The sequence below is a fragment of the Equus quagga genome, chromosome 2 (genome assembly GCF_021613505.1).
Source record: "Equus quagga isolate Etosha38 chromosome 2, UCLA_HA_Equagga_1.0, whole genome shotgun sequence".
Lineage (NCBI taxonomy): Eukaryota > Metazoa > Chordata > Mammalia > Perissodactyla > Equidae > Equus > Equus quagga.
Window position 1 is genome coordinate 95856261 of NC_060268.1, and position 18409 is coordinate 95874669.

The 18409-nt window shown below is 59.0% G+C and overlaps 2 protein-coding genes across 4 annotated transcripts in view; one reads left to right on the top strand and one right to left on the bottom strand.

Annotated features, from left to right (window-relative positions):
* The window catches only part of IL16 (interleukin 16), a 110446-nt gene extending 97674 nt beyond the window's left edge, over nt 1-12772 (top strand). For 2 of the 3 annotated variants that reach the window (XM_046654995.1, XM_046654994.1), the window contains 6 exons: nt 1277-2366; nt 3799-3967; nt 5896-5997; nt 9337-9595; nt 9816-9938; nt 12121-12772. In XM_046654995.1, the coding sequence (XP_046510951.1) occupies nt 1277-2366; nt 3799-3967; nt 5896-5997; nt 9337-9595; nt 9816-9938; nt 12121-12314 (1937 nt within the window). In that variant the 3' untranslated portion in view covers nt 12315-12772. Of the gene's footprint in view, nt 1-1276; nt 2367-3798; nt 3968-4342; nt 4498-5895; nt 5998-9336; nt 9596-9815; nt 9939-12120 lie in introns of those variants that run through there. The other variant, XR_006887656.1, reaches the window with a different exon arrangement.
* A 3143-nt stretch (nt 12773-15915) lies between these two features.
* The window catches only part of STARD5 (StAR related lipid transfer domain containing 5), an 11213-nt gene continuing 8719 nt past the window's right edge, over nt 15916-18409 (bottom strand). The window contains exon 6 of the mRNA XM_046654996.1: nt 15916-16572. Coding sequence (XP_046510952.1) covers nt 16431-16572 — 142 coding nt within the window. The 3' untranslated portion in view covers nt 15916-16430. The remainder of the gene's footprint in view (nt 16573-18409) is intronic.

An 18409-nucleotide genomic window follows, 5' to 3' on the forward strand; every position in this document is an offset into this window, starting at 1 on the left:
GGAGGGCCGGACGCACCTGCCAAGGCCCTGGGGTCAGTGCAAACACTCGGGGCCTCTGGACTGTGCAGAGAATCTCTCTGGCGTCCTCAAGGCTTAACGCTCTGCCCGGCCTGGCAGGGGAGACGAGGGACAGGGGGGTTCAGTCCTCCTCAAACAGGTGCATTCTGGGATCAGGCACCCCGAGCCTGAAGCAGAGCAGGACACTCTCAACCAGGGAGAGGTCCGAGCTGGGGCCACGGAAGGGCCGCACGTCCACTCGGCTTCTCCACCACGTGGGGCACAGGGGCCGGCCTCCCTCTGTCCCTGGGAAACAGAGTCAGGGGGCAGAGTCTGCCCACCCACCCAGAGCGGGTGCGGGTTCCACAGCTTCCGAGAAAGACCCCACGTGCTGCCCTGCGGGGAGGGGCTGATCTCCAGGGCGGCCTACACAGCGCAGGTGCAACCACCTGGGGAGCTGGTCACTCGCAGTGCTCCCACTGTGTCCCAGGTATTAAGTCAGGACGAGGGGTGGGTGTCAGAATACTGTAAGGCCGTCCAGGTCCCACTGTGGAGCCCAGGGTGAGAACCGCCACCACACGGCTTTTTTCTGCCTGGAAGCTTTTTCCCCTGCTCTCTGGGCCGGGAGCGCACTCCTTGCTGAGTGAGCTGGTTAATCACCTGGGAGGAGGGAGCGGAAAACTCACACGACCTCAGGGGCCAGGTGGACACGTGTGAAAAGCCGAGCGGGTGCGAGAGGGTTAGGAGCTGGGTGGAGCCGAGTGGGCCCCGTCTGAAGGCACCCGCGTTCATGCTGCTTTTTAATGACGCGGGTGGTCCAGACCATATCCGACCGCCAACTTGCGACCTTTGGCTTAAAAGTTAAGAGGCTCGCGCTGACTTTGACAGTTTTTAATGAGCTATCTGGGAGGTTGCTTAGTGCCGTGGAAAGGACACAAAAGTGGGGAACCGGGAGACACGGGGTCCCGCCCTGGCTTGGCCTGCAGGTGGCCCCTCACCCTTCTGCATGTCGGATTCTTCCGCTGTAAAAGGCCAGGCGTGGGACCAGATGTTGTCTGCCAACCTCCCAGCTCTAAGACGCTGGGATGCTGTCAAGTTAAGTCCCACCTCTGGTCCTCTGGTCTTGCCTGTTGGCCCTGCCCAGTGGCCCCCCCCCGCCAGATGCCCACCACTTCTGCTGATCTCTCTAGAGTCCTTGTTGCTGTTCAGCTTGATACTAGGACTTGGGAAGAAAACTCACAGGTTAACCCTTGGCCTTGGCCTTGTTTCTGCTCCCCAGTGACTCAGACATCCCCAGCAAAGCACCCCCTGCTTAAGAGGCAGGCTCGGATGGACTGTAGCCTCGACTCCACCGCCGAAGACCCCTGGGTTAGAATCTCTGACTGCATCAAAAACCTCTTCAGCCCCATCATGAGTGAGAATCACGGCCACCTGCCGCTCCAGCCCAACGTCAACCTGGGTGAGGAAGAAGGGCCGCGGGGCCACCCCGATGGGACCCCGCTGAAGCTGGACGCCCCCAACGGAGCTCCCAAGCTTTACAAGCCGGCAGATGGCAGCACGGTGAAGAAGGGGCCTCCTGTGGCCCCCAAGCCAGCCTGGTTTCGCCAAAGCTTGAAAGGTCTGAGGGGTCGTGCTCCAGACCCCAGGCGGCTGCCGGACGCGGCCTCCGGAGCCCAGGCAGCACCCGCCCCCAGGGAGCGCCCAGGGGTCCCTGCACGGGCCGCCTCCTCCATCAGACAGAGGATCAGCTCCTTTGAAACCTTCGGCTCCCCTCAACCGCCCGACAGAGGCCTTCAGAGACTGAGCCTCCACTCCTCCTCAGGCGAGGCGGCCAAACCCCCTGAGAGGCAAGAGGCGGGATGGGTCTCCAGCCCCGGGAGGCGAGGGGCTCCCCCCACCGCTGAGCAGACGCAGCCAGAGCAGGAGCGGCTTCCGCCCACTTCCCCCGCAGCCTCGGAGGCTGGTGACCCCAGTGGGTCGGGGTCCCCCGCCCCGGTGCGGCAGCCCAGTCAGAAAGCCCTCCTGGCCGACCCTGACCCCCTCTCGAGGCTGCCGTCCACACCACCTGAGGGGTCTCGGGTCACCGTGGTCAAGATGCCAAGCCAGCGGGCACGCAGCTTCCCGCTGTCCAGGACCCAGTCCTGCGAGATGCAGCCGTTCGACGAGAAGATCAGCAAGCTCTACTCCATCAGCAGCCAGGTGTCCTCCGCTGTCATGAAGTCGCTGCTGTGCCTCCCGTCCTCCTTCTCCTGCGGCCAGACTGCCTGCCTCCCCAAGGAGGCGGCCTCTCCAACGTCACCGTCTGGGGAAGACCCGGCTGCCAGCAGCTCTGCCGAAACGCTGGCCTCGGACACGGGCTTCTCGCTCAAGTGAGTGTCTGCACCGGTTTCCCCTGCTCCTTGCTCGCCTTTCTCTCATAAGCCTACATATCCTTCTGAAGTTTCCCAGGATGCTCAAGGATTGTGCCATCTGTTCCTTTACGTGTGTGTGTGTGTGTGAGACACCTCTGCCTCCGTATTAAGAGGCGTTTTCACAGGCCCTGGGCTTGGGCGGGGCTGGGAGCTGGGGCAGACCTGGCCCCTGGGCGAATTACCCACAGAGACTTAGGGATGGATGCCAACCTGACATGTCCCACTGTCGCTCAGGAAGCCCAGACTGAGGCCAGGAGATGACCCCTTGGAGTTCTTGCTGCCCACCCCCCTCCCACGAAGGAGTCCACTTGCACTCTGTCCAGGGGTTCAGTTCCCCGGATGGGACGTTGGGACGTCGGGGTCCCGGTCCCAGCTCCGGCAGTGACTTCCTGACTGTGAGCGGGTTCCTTCCATGCTCAGCCTCAGCTCGAGGCGAGACTGGCTCCACCGACCGGGGTCTCCCGCGGCAGGTCTCCCCTCTAATCAGAACGAGTCTGCATTTGTTATTCTGTGGCTTGTTCCTCACTGCTGAGAAATGTTTGAGACCCATTGACCAGCCGTCCCATCGGGTTCCAGCCACTGCAGCCAGCCCTTGAGGGGACAGGAATGACCCTCAGAGACGCACCTAGAACGGGGTCTGGGGAGCCGGCCGGTCGGTGTAGAACGGGGTCCTTACAGTGACGTCTCCCAGGCGTTTGCTCTCTCTGGCTGAGAGGCTGCTCTCCTGCTGGAACGGCAGGGCTCGCATCGGCCTTTCCTGCTGTGGGGCCCCTTCCCCTTTAGCAGTCAAGGTCCATCAGTCAGAGGGACGAATGATCCCCTGTTACTGAAACCACAATTTCATGCAAAATGTGAAGTGTGGCTGCAAAATATAGCTACAGATAACAGAATGAGTTCCAAAGAAAGAGGAAGGCCGGTTGCTGGCCGAGGGGGCGCCCTTTGCAGTCATTAGGTGCTGATGCAGGACAGCCAGGCACTGGCGACACCTGTGAGGGAGGGCAGAGGGCACGATGAGCACCAGGGCATGGTGGCTGGATCTGGCAGCAGGGTGGGTGAAATTAGTCCCAAGCCTCAGTTCCCCCGGGGCAGGTGCGGAGGGTTAGAACACGGCCTTTGGAGTCAGACACAGCGTGATCTGTGATTTCGGATCCTGGATCTTGGCATTTCATAGCTGTGTGGCCACAGACAAGCTGTGTACCCTCTCTGAGCCCTCATCTCCTCATCTCTGTGGTGGAAGGATGCCCACATCTACTCAGATTTGTTGCACCAAATAACGGAATGCACGCATGTGCTCAGCCCTGTGCCTGGAATAGAGTGATAATGCCTTAGACGTTAGCTCTTATTAATGCCATGATTCATCCCCTGATGCTGCTGCTTCTCCCCATGAAAGCCTTTCGGAGCTGAGAGAATACACGGAGGGTCTCAGCGAGCCCGCGGACGCCGACGACTTGGACCACTGTGCCCTTCAGTCGGGCCAGTCGGTCATCTCCCTGCTGAGCTCCGAGGAGTTGAAGAAGCTCCTGGAGGAAGTGAAGGTTCTGGATGAAGCAACGTTAAAGGTAGGTTTCTCCAGGGAGCCCCTGCGGAGACGGGGTCCGTGCTGTGAGCTGCGCCGTCACCCGGCTCAGGCTGGAGGGGAAGCGACTGGAGTAGCCCAGGCTCCTTGGGGCTCGAGAGATGGCAGCGCCCAGGGGCTGACGCAGACCTGGGTTGTGTCCTGCCCGTGGTGGAGAGCGCTGCGTCCCTGGTGCACAGTGAGACTCTCCCTTTAAGGGAGTTCGTAGTTACAAAGTGCTTTCAGTCATGGCCTTGTTGCATCCTTTCGACCACCTTATGCGTGAGAAAGGTGAGCTCGAGGTCTCAGAGCCCAGGTTTTCTTTCTCCACCTTCAGTGCTATTTCTACTCCCCCCACCCCCCTTGCACGTGTCTGCAGGGAGAGGCAGCGTGGGAGCGTGGTTCTGACTCTCACCCAGAGGACTTCCCCTCCACACCGAGAGCGACGATCCCAGGGCTCGCCACGGCCCCCGCACTTCAGCCTAGTCATTCTGAAAGTCCCACTTCCCACGCTCTTCTGGGCCCTACCCAAAGGTGCGTGTGGAGAGGAAGTGGCCAGGCAGAGCCCAGCCGAAGGCACGAGCTGGCGGCTGGCTCCCTCCGGGGCTGCCTGCGTCTGTGCAGGCGTCTTGCGCTGGAATCATCCTGCCTGGGATGAGAAGATAAGGAGGCAACAGAGCTGGTCTTCCCCCAGCTCAGGGGTGTGGGTGAGCCTGAGGGACACAAGGTGCCCTGGACCGTGGCTCCTGCACGTCACCCTGGGAGCACCACGTCCCCAGGGCCTTGTTCAAATTAAATAACAGAGGACGGTGCTGAGTAAGCCACAAGGAGCCGTCCTGCCTCGGGTGTTACTGGGAGAGTGTTCCAGTACTGCAGCAGAGGCCGGCAGCAGGTCCGCTGGTCCCTTCCTCCCTTCTGGGTCTTGGGGCCTCCAAACCAGAGGATCATAGAGCCAGCCTCACGGCAGGAGCTCTGGTGGTGCCAGAGGGAGTAAGGCCACACACCAGTGCCCAGGTGCAAACTGGTGGTCTGAGAGCCAAGTGGATCTGCAGGTGTATTTTATCTGGCGTGCACAGTGATTTTTAAAAAATTATTAGATTCGAAGTATTATAAAACCTGGATTTTTGGGTTCTCTCATTCTTTCAAAGGGAAGGGTCTGGTGGCACCGGGTCTGCATTCACAAGCAGCAGCTAGTCCTGGAGCAGATGTGCCCCCCAGTTCTCTGCGGGTCCCCCCACCCCTAAACGTCCCCCATCTGCCCACCATGTGCATTTAAGTGGTCTGCCTTGCCCCCGTGCGCGCTTGAGTTTGAGACCCCAGATGGAGACCAGAATGGGAGTCCCTGCCTTTAGACGTGCGGAGGGACTGTTCTGGCTCTGGGTGAGCCCACGTCCAGGCTGGGAGGGACCGTGTGCCTGGGTGGGCTTGTGTGTGTACATGTGTGTGTGCACGTGTTCTGGAGCAAGGTGGCAGCTGGGCTCCTAAACGCTGCTGCCGTGCCCCATGGAGAAGGGAGAGGGCAGGAGCAGGATAGCACTGACCCCTGGGTTTGCTGGCCCAACACCCTACAGGCTGACCCATCCCACGCTGAACCATCAGAGCTGCTGTCCAACACGCTGGGACCTCCAGCCGACTTAGTGGCTCCCGGCGCTGTCGGTACAAGTGTGGGTGTTTGGGGGGGGGGTGAGTAGGAGAAAAATATATATATACGTGTGGATTTACACACATTTTTCTTTTCTTCTAAGCTTCCCAAGACTCCAGAAGGTACATACCCTGTCTTTACAGGTGACAGACATGTCTGAGGAGGTGACGTAACTGGGAGCACAGCCAAGCTGGGGTTCGAGACCAAAGCAGCCTGACGTTAACATGCTGCCTAATGTGTTCATGCTGCTGTGGTCAAATGTTTTCTAACGTATGTACCTCCCTCCGCAGCAACTAGACAGCATCCACGTCACCATCCTGCACAAGGAGGAAGGGGCCGGCCTCGGGTTCAGCTTGGCGGGAGGAGCGGATCTGGAAAACAAGGTGATCACGGTGAGTGGCCAGTGACGGGGGGCGTGTCAGAGCCAGAGGCCCTGGCCCTGGGAGGGGGGCCCCTGCCAGGAAGGGGCCTGGTGCCGGGGACCAGGGGAATGCATGACACCAGGCCTCTGGGCAGGCAGTGAGGGCAGGACCTAAGGGGAGCCGTCGGGATGCACGCTTTTCAAGAAGTGTAGTAACCGTCACCCGTGGGACCCTGTCCAACCCTCCTCGTGGCCCTTAATTTAACAAGAAGGTCTTGGCATGCCCCAGACAACTTTAAGACACCAAAAGAAGTCCATTGAATGCCTTGTGGGGCTTTGAAAAGGATTACAGGTGTCTCAGCCTCACTGCAGAGTGAGTGAATCGGAATTTCTCCAGTTGGAGCCCCAACGCCTGCATTTCCGAAGGGTCTGTCCGGAGGGACGTTTTCAAAATTCAACCCACTAAATGTCACGGAATGGTACACTTTAAAAAGGTGAATTGGATGTCATATGAATTCCGTCTCAACAACAACAACAAAAAGAAAACAGTTCAAAGCAAATTTTATTCAGTGTCAAGTCTCTTCCTTTGGAGATGAAGACCCGAAACCTGTCAGCCTCCAAACATCAGACAAGAAAGATTTGTGACCACGGGGCTGTTATGGGAGGCTGCGCGGCCGGGATTGAAAGCTGGACGTGATGGGCAGCACAGCACACTGGGATGGAGAGGGGCCTCCGCTGATGGAGAGGGGCCTCCGCTGATGGAAAGGGACCTCGCCTGGATGGAGAGGGCCCTCCGCTGATGGAGAGGGGGCCTCTGCTGATGGAGAGGGGCCTCCGCTGATGGAGAGGCGTTCTCTGCTGGATGGAGAGGGGTTCTCTGCTGGATGGAGACGGGGCCTCCGCTGATGGAGAGGGGGCCTCTGCTGATGGAGAGGGGCCTCTGCTGATGGAGAGGGGCCTCCGCTGATGGAGAGGCATTCTCTGCTGGATGGAGAGGGGTTCTCTGCTGGATGGAGACGGGGCCTCCGCTGATGGAGAGGGGGCCTCCGCTGATGGAGAGGGGCCTCCGCTGATGGAGAGAAGGGCCTCCCCTGATGGAAAGAGGGGCCTCCCCTGATGGAGAGGGGGCTCCGCTGATGGAGAGGGGCCTCCGCTGATGGAGAGGGGCCTCCCCTGGATGGAGAGGGGCCTCCGCTGATGGAGAGGGGACCTCCGCTGATAGAGAGGGGCCTCCGCTGGATAGAGAGGGACCTCGCCTGGATGGAGAGGGGCCTCCGCTGATGGAGAGAAGGGCCTCCCCTGATGGAGAGAGGGGCCTCCCCTGATGGAGAGGGGGCTCCGCTGATGGAGAGTGGCCTCCCTGGGATGGAGAGGGGGCTCCCCTGGATGGAGAGGGGCCTCGGGAAGGTAGGTCCTGTCTAGGAGGCTGCTGTCCTGGTTTTGCCCCCTTGGAGAGTGGGGATATTGATGTAGACAGTTGGGAAGCTGATCCGATGGCTGGTTGAGGGCCATGGGGCCACAGTGGAGAGAACAGCAGCAGTCTTGTAACCTGTTGACAGAGCACAGCCTGGGACACACCCTGAGGCTTCGGATCTCGAGGCCCAGCCCCCCGATCTCTCAGGACCTGCGGGAGCCTGGGGCAGGCGTGGGCAGGTCAGCGTCTTCTCCTGTGGACCCCATTCTTCTGGCCCACACAACCCAAGTGGCACTGGCTGCTGCCCTCTGGCCCCTCTTCAGATCGCCGTACCCGACCCCGATGCATCCCGTCCTCCCAGCTTCTCGGACGGAGCAGAGCTCGTCCTGCAGCTGTGCTGTCTCAGTGCCTTCCTCATCCGGCTCATCTGAGTCTCCCTGCCCCGCTGAAGACAGACCCTCCCGACACAGTGTCAGCCCAGAGTGAGCACACCGCGCCCCTCGCAGAGGTGACCCGGCCGTTTCTGTCGGCCATGTCAGGGGAGCAACTTTCTTCTCTGCGGCAAGCTCTCTGCCACAACAAAGCACATAAACCAATAAGGACCTGTTTCTGCCTCTGAGCACACGGGAGAGCATCATGAAGAGGCTTCTCATTGTCAGTTTACTTTCTATTTGCGGAAAGAACAGCGCTTGGATCTGTGGGTCTGCCCTGGAGCAGCCACTTCCCTCCACCCCAAGTGGCCAGCTACCCCCAGACGCTGCAGCCACTCGTAAACCAGGAGCAGAAACAGGCACCGGCCGAGTGCACGCACCGGGCTTCCTCTTTCCCCTTCCATGTGTGAGCACTTTTGTTCCTTCCAGTTTGTTAAAAGGGAACTAACGTTGAGCCACCGCCCAAGGCCAAGGGCCACGCCGGGCGCTCGCTGACTGACGTGTGGTCTAAATTCACGTTCCCCCGGCCCTCAGGAGGGGGAGCTGGCGGGGTTTGTGCTTCTGGAGGAGGGACAGGGGGTGCAGACCAGCACGCTTGTTTGGGTCTTACAGCCTGGGGACCTGAACCGCGTCTGACCCCATAACAGAATTTTTCCAACACTGAAACCATTCGGAGAAATAAAGACGCTTGTTCACATGACACCAGCAAAGCAGCGTGTGGCACAGTTTAGGGATTGCCCACACAGCTTTCATTCAGTCCTCTTAATCGTGCATGTCAGAATTTACCTCCTCAAAGGCTGACGAAAGACATGAGATTTGTTTTTATCCCACGTATTTTGTAGCAAGAGGACCAGGACCCTTTTAACTGGAGTTAAAGGATCAGAGTTTCCCGGGCAGGCGCTTTAAAAATGTCTAGACTTCCCAGGATCCTGTTTCTCAAAAATGCCTTCTGCAGAAGATGGGGCCTGAGAATTTCTGAAAAAAGCGATTCTTTGCGAGAACACTTTTGGGGACCGCTGTATGATACTACCCGTCCTTAGCGTGGTGTCATGCAAATTTGCACGGTAGAGTCTCTGAGACGTTATTTTTAAACTGTAGGCATTTTCAGAGCTGTTGTTCTATCCAGCGTTCTCAAATTTCTTAGACCTGAGACACCTTTTCTCATACGATACCTATAAAATGGCACAGAAACGGTGTTTCACGAAAACTACTCTGGGAAACGTGGATCTGGAACGGGTGGGACCAAAGATTTCCACTGAATGTCAGCTAGGATTGCAGTGACTTAGTCTAGGACGCTGGGTTGAGAAGGATTCTGAGGGCCACCTAGCCGTTGCTGCTGGAGTCTCTGCTCTGGGTAGAGAAGCGGGGACGCTGGCCCCTGTGACAGCAGTCCTGAGCCAGCACACAGTTTTGTTTTCTTTGGCCTGAGAGTCTGCTCAGTTTGACTGATGGGTCCAGATCCTCCTCCAGCGAGAATCTGGGCCCCAGGTGGGTGATCTCGGTCCCCACCCTTCGCTTTGCTCAGGTCCACAAAGTGTTCCCGAACGGCCTGGCCGCCCAGGAAGGCACAATTCAGAAGGGGAACGAGGTCCTGTCCATCAACGGCAAGTCCCTCAAAGGCGCCACGCACAATGACGCCCTGGCCATCCTCCGCCAAGCCCGGGACCCTAGGCAGGCCGTCATCGTCACCCGGAAGCCAACGCCGGAGGCCGTGCCCGATCTGAGACACTCCACCGACTCCGTGGGCTCAGCCTCCGCGGCCAGCGACACTCCTGCAGAGTCCAGTAAGTGCTCGCAGCTCCGCGGGGGCCCCTGGCACCAGCCCTGGGGGGCCGTTCAGTAATGTGTGGCCCCAAGGACCTGTGGCCAGCATCGAGTGCAGCCCGAGATGCGGGACTGTGTTTGCACGCAGGTGTGCAGGAGCACAGCGGGCTCGCCTGAGGCCTGGGCACCAGTGGCCGGGAGGGGAGGGTGTCCCGACCAAAGCCCTGTGTTCTTCTGCAGCGGAGGCCACGGTCTGCACGGTGACGCTGGAGAAGACCTCCATGGGGCTGGGCTTCAGCCTGGAGGGCGGGAAGGGCTCCCTGCACGGGGACAAGCCTCTCACCGTTAACCGGATTTTCAAAGGTGAGGTGTGTGTACCTAGCTGTCGGCATTCTCCCCCGGTGGGGGAGGGCGGGGGCAAGCCCTCAGAAGCTTCCGGGCACCTGCAAGGCCGTGTCGGCTTCCTGTGCCCCCTGAGAGGCAGGCCGGCCTCTTAAGGACTCACTTCTTTTCTCCTCGGCTCTGACATCCTGCTAAACCCTCTATTCTGCTGGGTCCTCGTAAGCAACTGAGCCCTGGGCTCAGGGCTGGGGCATGGGGCAGGGGGGCAAGGGAGGCACCACCCTCTGTGGTGCAAAATGTAAGGTGGCCCCGACATACTCAGCCATCAGGACAAATACTATTTCAATGCGCTATTCTTAAAAGATAAATGCCCATAAGAAACAAAACATCCAAGTTTTTTCTTTTTTAAAGATTTTATTTTTTTCCTTTTTCCCCCCAAAGCCCCCCAGTACATAGTTGTATATTCTTAGTTGTGGGTCCTTCTAGTTGTGGCATGTGGGACGCTGCCTCAGCGTGGTTTGATGAGCAGTGCCAGGTCCGCGCCCAGGATTTGAATCAACGAAACACTGGGCCACCTGCAGAGGAGCGCGCGAACTTAGCCACTGGGCCACGGGGCCAGCCCCACAAAATATCCAAGTTTTAAATAAAGACAGAGCCCGACTTTCCACTTGCACGCCTCGGCCCCACCGGCCTCGCCTTAGTCCTGGGTCCGTGGGCTGCTACCCCTTGTTTAGAATTCTGATATTCGATCATCACGGATTGGGTGCAAGCCTGCCTGAGTGGCGGTCAGCTGGGTCTTCCTGCGAGAATGCGAATGGGCTACAGCTGCGGCGTGAGGCCACCCCAACTCTGCTGCTTCTCGAGGTGGAGCCTCTGAGCCACAGAGCAAGGAGAGGTGGAGAGACGAGCACGGCACGGGGAGTCGAGGGGCCTCGATTCTGGTCCCTGCTTGTGCCGAATGACCACTGCCCCCTGGCCTGAGGCCCCTCATCCATGCAAGAGGGGAGGGTGTGTGTCTACAGGCTCTTAGGGCCCCCGAGTTCCCACTCAGAGTGGCTGTTTTAGAGGATGCTCCGCTGCAGCCATGAACACGGCGAGGGCACTGGGGTGCACTCGGATGCGCCCAGGAGTCCATGTTTACCCCAGTTCTGGGACAGACATTTTAAACTTCTGAAGGTCGATTTGCAATGAGCACAGAGTTCAAAATCAAGAGACCAGGCGTCCGGTGTTGGTTCTGCCACTACTGGCAGCATGCCCTCAGGCAAGTCAGTTCGCCATCCCGGCCCCGTTTGCCTCAGTGCGGGTGAGTCCGCCCGTGCAGGGGATGTGGTACCAAGGGACGTGGATTCTGGAGCCGGAAGGTCTGGCTCAAGCCCAGGCCCCACTACTTAGCAGCATAAAGCTCTGAGCGAGTTACCTGAGTCTTTGGTTTCCTCCCCAGCAAAAGGGGAAACTAACAGCAGGTACCTTGTAGGACAGCGGCCATAATGCAACATGTTAGCACAATGCCTATTGCATATAATTGCCCAGCATACGTTAGCTATATCTGTATTGTTATCATCAGTGCCAGTATCTTCTGCTCTTAGTCAACATTTGTGAAGATCGTTGTGTCAAATGGACAGGAACATTTCTTTTGACATAAGTGGTAACTTAGCTCTCTTCCCACGGGCAGCTTTGGGAGAGCGGGAGCCAAGTATGGTCATGTCCTATTTACGTGGGCCCAGGGGTCTTCTCCAGGCTGTTCAGAGCCAAAAGCGCCGTGAAGACTGTTGCGTGAAAATCCCAGCAGCTCCCTTCCAGGCCACCCGTTGCCTGGCCACCTCATTAGAAGGGGGGACCACACGTGAGGGGTGGGATGCTGGGACGGCGTCCGAGGGGGCGTGGAAGAGCATTCAGTCCCTCAGAGTCCGCTATGACCTTGGAAGTCTCCCCAGCCAGCCTCTGCGTGGAGCTGCCCAGAGTCTCCCTTCTCTGGGGACAGTGTGGGTGACACTTCCCCAAAGGCCACAGAGAGCTAGAGCCTGGGGTGTTGACCCCTGAGTCCCCATTTTATGAGACGACTCATTTTAGAACCACCGTCCGAGGGATGGGGACCCCGCACCCTCCCGAGCTGTCCTGGCTCCTCGGAGACCAAGTGCGGGGGCGACTTCCCTTGTTGCCCTCTGACCTGTGGGACCCATTTTCTTCTCCTCCCTCATCTCAGGGGCGGCCTCAGAGCAGAGTGAGACGGTCCAGCCTGGAGACGAGATCTTACACCTGGCCGGCACTGCCGTGCAGGGCCTCACGCGGTTTGAAGCCTGGAACGTCATCAAGGCGTTGCCCGACGGGCCCGTCACGATCGTCATCAGGAGGAAAAGCCTTCAGTCCAAGGGGACCACAGCCGTTGGTGACTCCTAGGCGGAGCGCCGAGGCCAACAGCACGCGGCTCCTCACGGCCGCTCGTTCTCAGGGTCACTGCTAACCACGCCCGGTGGGGGACAGCACACGGGGGCCTCCTGGTGGCTGCTGCTCTGCTCTGGACCCTCTGGGACACCCCCTGTAAGAGGGTTGTCCCAAAGGTAAGGGCGGCGTCACACTGGGGCTGACACAACTACAGACTATGTCTAGAGAGAGCGCGATGCTCATATTATGTAGAACTGTAAATAAAGAGGATTTATTACCATTTGATCTGAAACCCGTGTCCCGCTTTGCAGATTTTCCCAGGACTTTAACTGTGTGGCCGTCCACCACAAACAGTGACATTTGTTTTTCTCATGAATGGGCAACATGGGCAGAGCTCAGGGGGGCGGTGTGGACAGTTCATCCTGCTCACTTGGTGTCAGCAGGAGCAACTCAAAGGTTCAAAGGTCGCGCACTCGCACGCTGGCTGTGGGCTGGGAGCCCGGCAGGGTGGCTGAACACCCACTGGTGGCCTCTCCTGCGGCCTTGGCCTCCTCACAACACGGTGGCTGGGGAGTCTCTGCAGAGAATGAGACGCAGACAAGGGGCCACATCCTTTTTCTGACCTTGCCTCGGAAGTCGAACAACGTCCCTCTGCTGAATGGTCACCAGAGCCGGGTGCGAGCCTGCCCGGCGGGGAAGGGAGGGGAGGGCGAACAGAGCTGGGGCCGCTTTGGGAGACACAATCTAACACCTTAAGCACTTGCAATACTGGTTTTGGTTGGGTTGGAGACATGCTCGCAGGCACGGGCGGGGCCCGGTGGTAGAGCGAGTAAACAAGGAGGAATAGGGTGAGACCCAGAGGACGGACGGCTGCGCCAACAGAACGCACCAGCAGGGGCGGGGGAGGGTAAGGGGAAATCGCCAGCACTGCCCACGCGTGCCAAGCTGCATTGGCATCGAATGGACACAGTCTTCAGGGATCACGGCAGCATCACGGAAGAGTGGTGTGTCCCGTCGTATGGAGGGCACCGAGGCCCAGAGGGGGTGACTTATCTGGGAAGGAGACTCAGCTGGGAAAGGACCAGACAGAGGCCCAGGCGCCTGAGTGCAGGGTGCTGTGGGGAAAATGCTCCGAGAGCCGGGCCACAGGGAGACTAGGTCTGGTCACCTCTCCATGCCCAATTGCCAAGCTCTGGACAGGGAAGACCCAGCAAAGAAAGACCACAGACGCAACACGGAAGCAGTCACACCCAGACCAGCCTCCATGGGGACACGTGAAGGGACTCCGGCAGCTTCTCCAGGGACCAGGAAGCTAAGCGTCTGTTTCCCGGCAATGAACCCTCGGCCCCACCTGGGGTCCTGATCATCATGCTGGTCCCTTTCGTTGCTGCATCTCATTGGGCGTCAGTGTGCCGTCCTAGTCACCCTGAGAAGTAACAGGCTTAGTTCGTGTCCTGCCTGTTGCCTTGTGCATCCCTTTCTGAATGTCGTCGAACCCCAGAGCAGACAAGAACGGTGAGATGCCGTCTGTATCGGCTCTTTAGATTTACTGGAAATGCCAAAGATGAGCAGGATCTAGCAATGGAAGGTGCGACTCGATTCAACCCCCACTCCCACGGGATCTCACCAGCCACCCACCTAGGGCTGGGCCACGAGGCCACGGAGACTCACACCCCATCGCCACGTCTCACAGGCATGCACACAGTGACAATTCCAATCAGGCAATTGCTTTGGTCCCCCAGCCAGCAGCCAGGTGACACACGTGGATCAACCTGGGGAAGGAGAAAGTGGCTTTCCGGGAGGACCGGGAGGGGTGACACGATGGGCACAGCACTGCCCACAGGCCCGGGACACGAGAAGCCTCTTTGGGGGACCAGGCAAATTGGGTGAGCGAGTGGGGCGAGGCTAAGAACGGGATGCAGCTGTGGGTGAGCCCACGGGCCCCCAGTGCCACCTCCCGTCTGCAGGTCCCTCCCTCCCCCAGCTCAAACAGGGCCACTGAGGACGCTACTGCGGCCCAGGATTCCAGGTTCCAGGCCGAGGGGTCTTCAGGAACCAGCAAGGAAGTCCTAAAACGAAAGCTCCTCCATTCGAGCCCCACGAAGCTTCAATTCACACGTGAGGTTGGCTCTCCGCAGCCAGCTCTTTGCAGCGACCACGGGTGCAGAAAACAATGTTTTCTGTCTTCCCCAAACACCGCAAACAGCACAGCTAACAATCGCAGATCCATGTTAAATCTCCACGGAAATTAGTCCACCCAGGGGCCTGTCCCGGGCAGCCCCAGTCCTTCGCTTTGCACAGCATTTTACTGACTCACACGTTCTCTCATTTGCACTGAGTCTCAAGAAGCAGGTCACACCGGGACAGGCGTTCACGTCCCCGTATTTTCCTTTAAAGAAAACAAGTCAAAACACAGAGCTGTGAAGTGACTAAGAGCACCATTTCTCAGGGCTTGGCCCCGATGCGTGTTTTCTGACTCCTACTCCAGTGCTCACACGTTTGCCCCGATGCCAGCAGATGCCCAGGACATCCAGGGGGCCCAGGGAGACAGGTCCTTGGGAGGCCAGGCTCCCGCCTGGCTAGATAGGGCTGCTCAGGGTGGCCCCACCTCAGTAAGACCTCCGCTTTCAGGGGTCTCCGGGACTGGCGTGCCCAGAACTGGCCAGACGGGAGATGGGACTCCAGAGGAGCTGATACAGAACAGTGCCAGGCACAAAGCAGCAACCCACCCGGTCAGCATTCACTGAATGGATGAAGGAAACCTAAGAGAATCCAAGAGTCCAATGAAGATTTCTTGATGAGCAGAGGGAGTTCACCAGATGGTCTTAACGGCAGGATGCAGGGTCTGCGGTGGCCTTGGAACACGGAAACAAGGGGGCTTTCTGACCCCTGACCCCGAGCTCTCGTGTCTTAAACTTGCTCAGATCTCGGCACATTCAGGAGTCAGTCACCCCAGGACTCAGAGGAGGGGAGGACGTTATTGTGACACACGGGCACTGTTCCATTAGGAGGAACGAAGAAAGCTCAGGACTCTGGAAATTTCCTGCACAGACGCTGGTAGCCTGAGCAGCTGCCACATGAGGGGACTCTGGTCAGACACACGAGAGATCTTCCCCCCGAGGCTGCCAGTGGGTGTTGGGGAATCCCACACAGGACGGTGTGGCCCTGACTGGGGAGAGCAAAGAAGTCGTGCGGCTGCCTGGGCCCCTTCCACGAGGCAAGGCTGTGCTCCCGGGTCCTGATGACTCACCCGGGTGAGCAGGCCCCGGGGGGCTGGCTGTCTCACAGCAGAGACTCGAGGGGCTAATCTTCCACCTTTGCGCTCGCAACATGACGCCTGGCAGGGCCTGGAGGCCAGAGGACTCCTGCCCAGCCTCTACCATAGAGGACAAGCGAAGGCAATGCCCAGGGACGAGCGGGCTCCCTCCAGTCCCGCCCGTGGGCAGGGGCGGTTTGCTAAATTCCGAACCAGCTCCAAAGAGGACCAGCCCTGAGGCTGCAGATTGGGCCTTCACCAGATGCAAACCACCTGGTTCCAGGGAGCGTGTACAACTTAACTCACGCGGGGGGAAAACAGAGAAACAACCGACTCAAGTGGAAGAGACAGGAGAAGGAATACGGGAAGCATCCGTCTTTAATGTCATCTAATTTATTCGAAGCACCATTTCCCAGGCTGACATCTCTTTAGAGGCAACACCCAGCACCGTGGCGCCAGGAAACATCCATGGGGCTCCGCGGCATGGGTCTCAGACTCTAAAAAGGCAGCAGCCTGGTTTCCAGTATTGATTCTTTTAGACGAACAGGGGACCGTGGTCCTGGAGGTGACCGGCACATAAAGGCTTTGGGCCCCAGTGCATCACGAGCGTCGCGCGGAGCCCGGGCTGAGTCCCTGTCTGGTGGCCAGAGGAGGTGTGTTTGGACGACCAGCAGAGTGCGGAACAGTTGACCAGCTTCCCCACGCCACCCCGAGTGGAGGAAGGAGGAGTGGGAGCCGGTGGGGCCGGTGTTCCCGGGATGAGCTGCCCACCAGCAGATTCCGAAGGGCGGAGACGGGCCCTTGGTCTCCCCCACTCTCTGTTGTCCCAGCGACGAGTGGTGGGAGTTCTCGGCCAATGAGCGAGAACGGCAGTCTTACAACTTCGTCACAGCTTTTTGAAGGTTGGCATAAAATCCAGCCATGCTGCGCGGAAAGAAGGAGTCAACCACGCTGCGCGGGAGGTAGCCGCTGAGGTCGGTCTGGAAGAAGGTGACCAGGTTGGTCTTGTCGGGCTCCCTGGGGAGGAACAGCAGAGCTGCATCACCCGTCTGGGGTGGAGGAATCTGGGCCGAGCGTCGGGACGGGCGAGGACGGCCAGCCCGGGAGAGACATCGTCACACGGAGACCTTGTCTGACCCTCGCTGACTCACTGCCTGGGGGCCCCTCTGCCCCTGCTGATTTTAGGAGGGGGAACGGCCTCTTGGGGAGCCTTCCGCGGCCCCACCAGGCTGCCAGGTGGAAAGGATCCCCAACTTCCAGCCCAGGCAGAGCACTAGTCCTCTGCACCCCGGATCAGTCGCAGAGGACTCTGGAGAACTCACTCCGTGCCAGGCCCCAGGAGGAACGCACAGACGGCCCCCATCCACTCAGCGTCCTCCAGACGGTCTGGGAACCCCGGGGGCTCCGGTGACTCTTTCGAGGGGTCTGCAAGGGCAAAGCCATTCTCCTAACAGCGCTAAGGTGGGCTCTGCCTCTCCACTCTCACCCTCCCGGGCAGGGCCTCACAGTCGCACACGTCCCAGGACAAAGGCGGGGGCTCTGTGGGGACCTGCTGGCATTTCACTCGGACGGCGCTGCCAACAGCACCACAGTCATCAGGAGCCCAGGCAGCACAGCATCGGCCCACCACACGCGTCCTGCCGCCCAGAGGTCACGGGCTGGGAAGAGGGGACCCCTGGAACCCTGCCCCCTTCTGGGTGCACAGATGAGGCAGCTGAGGCCAGAGGTGGGCAGGTAGCAGAGGAGTGGGGCAGGATGGTGGGCAGCTCCTCTGCTCCACTCCCATCGTCTCTGCACAGAGTGTGGACCTGGCTGCTGCGACTTCCCTTCTCCCCTCAGGAGGTGGACCTGCCCGTTCCTCTGCCAGGAGTGCTCCCCCACTGACACGACCAAGGCCCCCGCGTTGTGCGTGGCTCGAACTCCTATCAGGGAGGTCTCTGATGACCCCCCCGGATGTTCACTTCCCCAGCACCTTTCTCGGGCTTGAGTTTCCTCCAAAGTCTTAACGGCTGAGAAATAGAGGCATGTACATTTGACATAATGACTGTATGTGTCCTGACCGTCTCCCCTGCTCCCACGAGAATCTAAGCTCCCGGAGGGGAGACACTTATCTGTTTTGAGGGCCAACATCCAGGCTAAAGGTACTGATTCTGGAGTCAGATGCGTGGGTTTAAACTGTGGCTCTATCGCTCCCTGACTGTGTGATCTTGGGTAAGCAACAGAACCTCTCTGTACCCCCGAGTCCTTATCTAGAAAACGGGCATAATACAGTACCTATGGTTGTTGTAAGAATGAGAATGAGTCAACTGGTAAACTGCTTGGAATAGCGCCTGGCACACAGCAGAGCCGTGCAAGCGTTTGCTGCTGATGCTGCTGTAGCATCGTCTGTTGAGTGCACTGCACCTACAACAGACCTGTATTCCTAGGATGGGAATCGCCATGGGCACGGGTTCAGATGCCCTGCCTCAGAACAGCTCGGCTCGCAGCAGACTCCTGTACGAGGCGTTATTGGAACACAGAATGCTTTCAAGAGGCCGAGTCGAAACCCCACACTAGCTGGGTTTCATGGGACCCTCCCGGCCCAACAACCCCGTCTGCAGAGTCCACGTGGTCACCTCTGCTGACCGGCAGGGGGCAAGATGGTCCTCATCCCAGTGTGTGTTCTCCCAGGGGTTCAACCCGAGGGAGAGAGAGCTGCTGCCTACTCAGAAAGTTCCTCTGCACGGGGTGACCAAAACCAAGTGCAGGGGTGTGTGTGCATGTGCGTGTCTGTGTGCGTGTGTGCATGTGCGTGTGTGCATGTGTGTATGCATGTGCCTTGTGCACGTGTGTGTGCATGTGTGTGCATGCACGT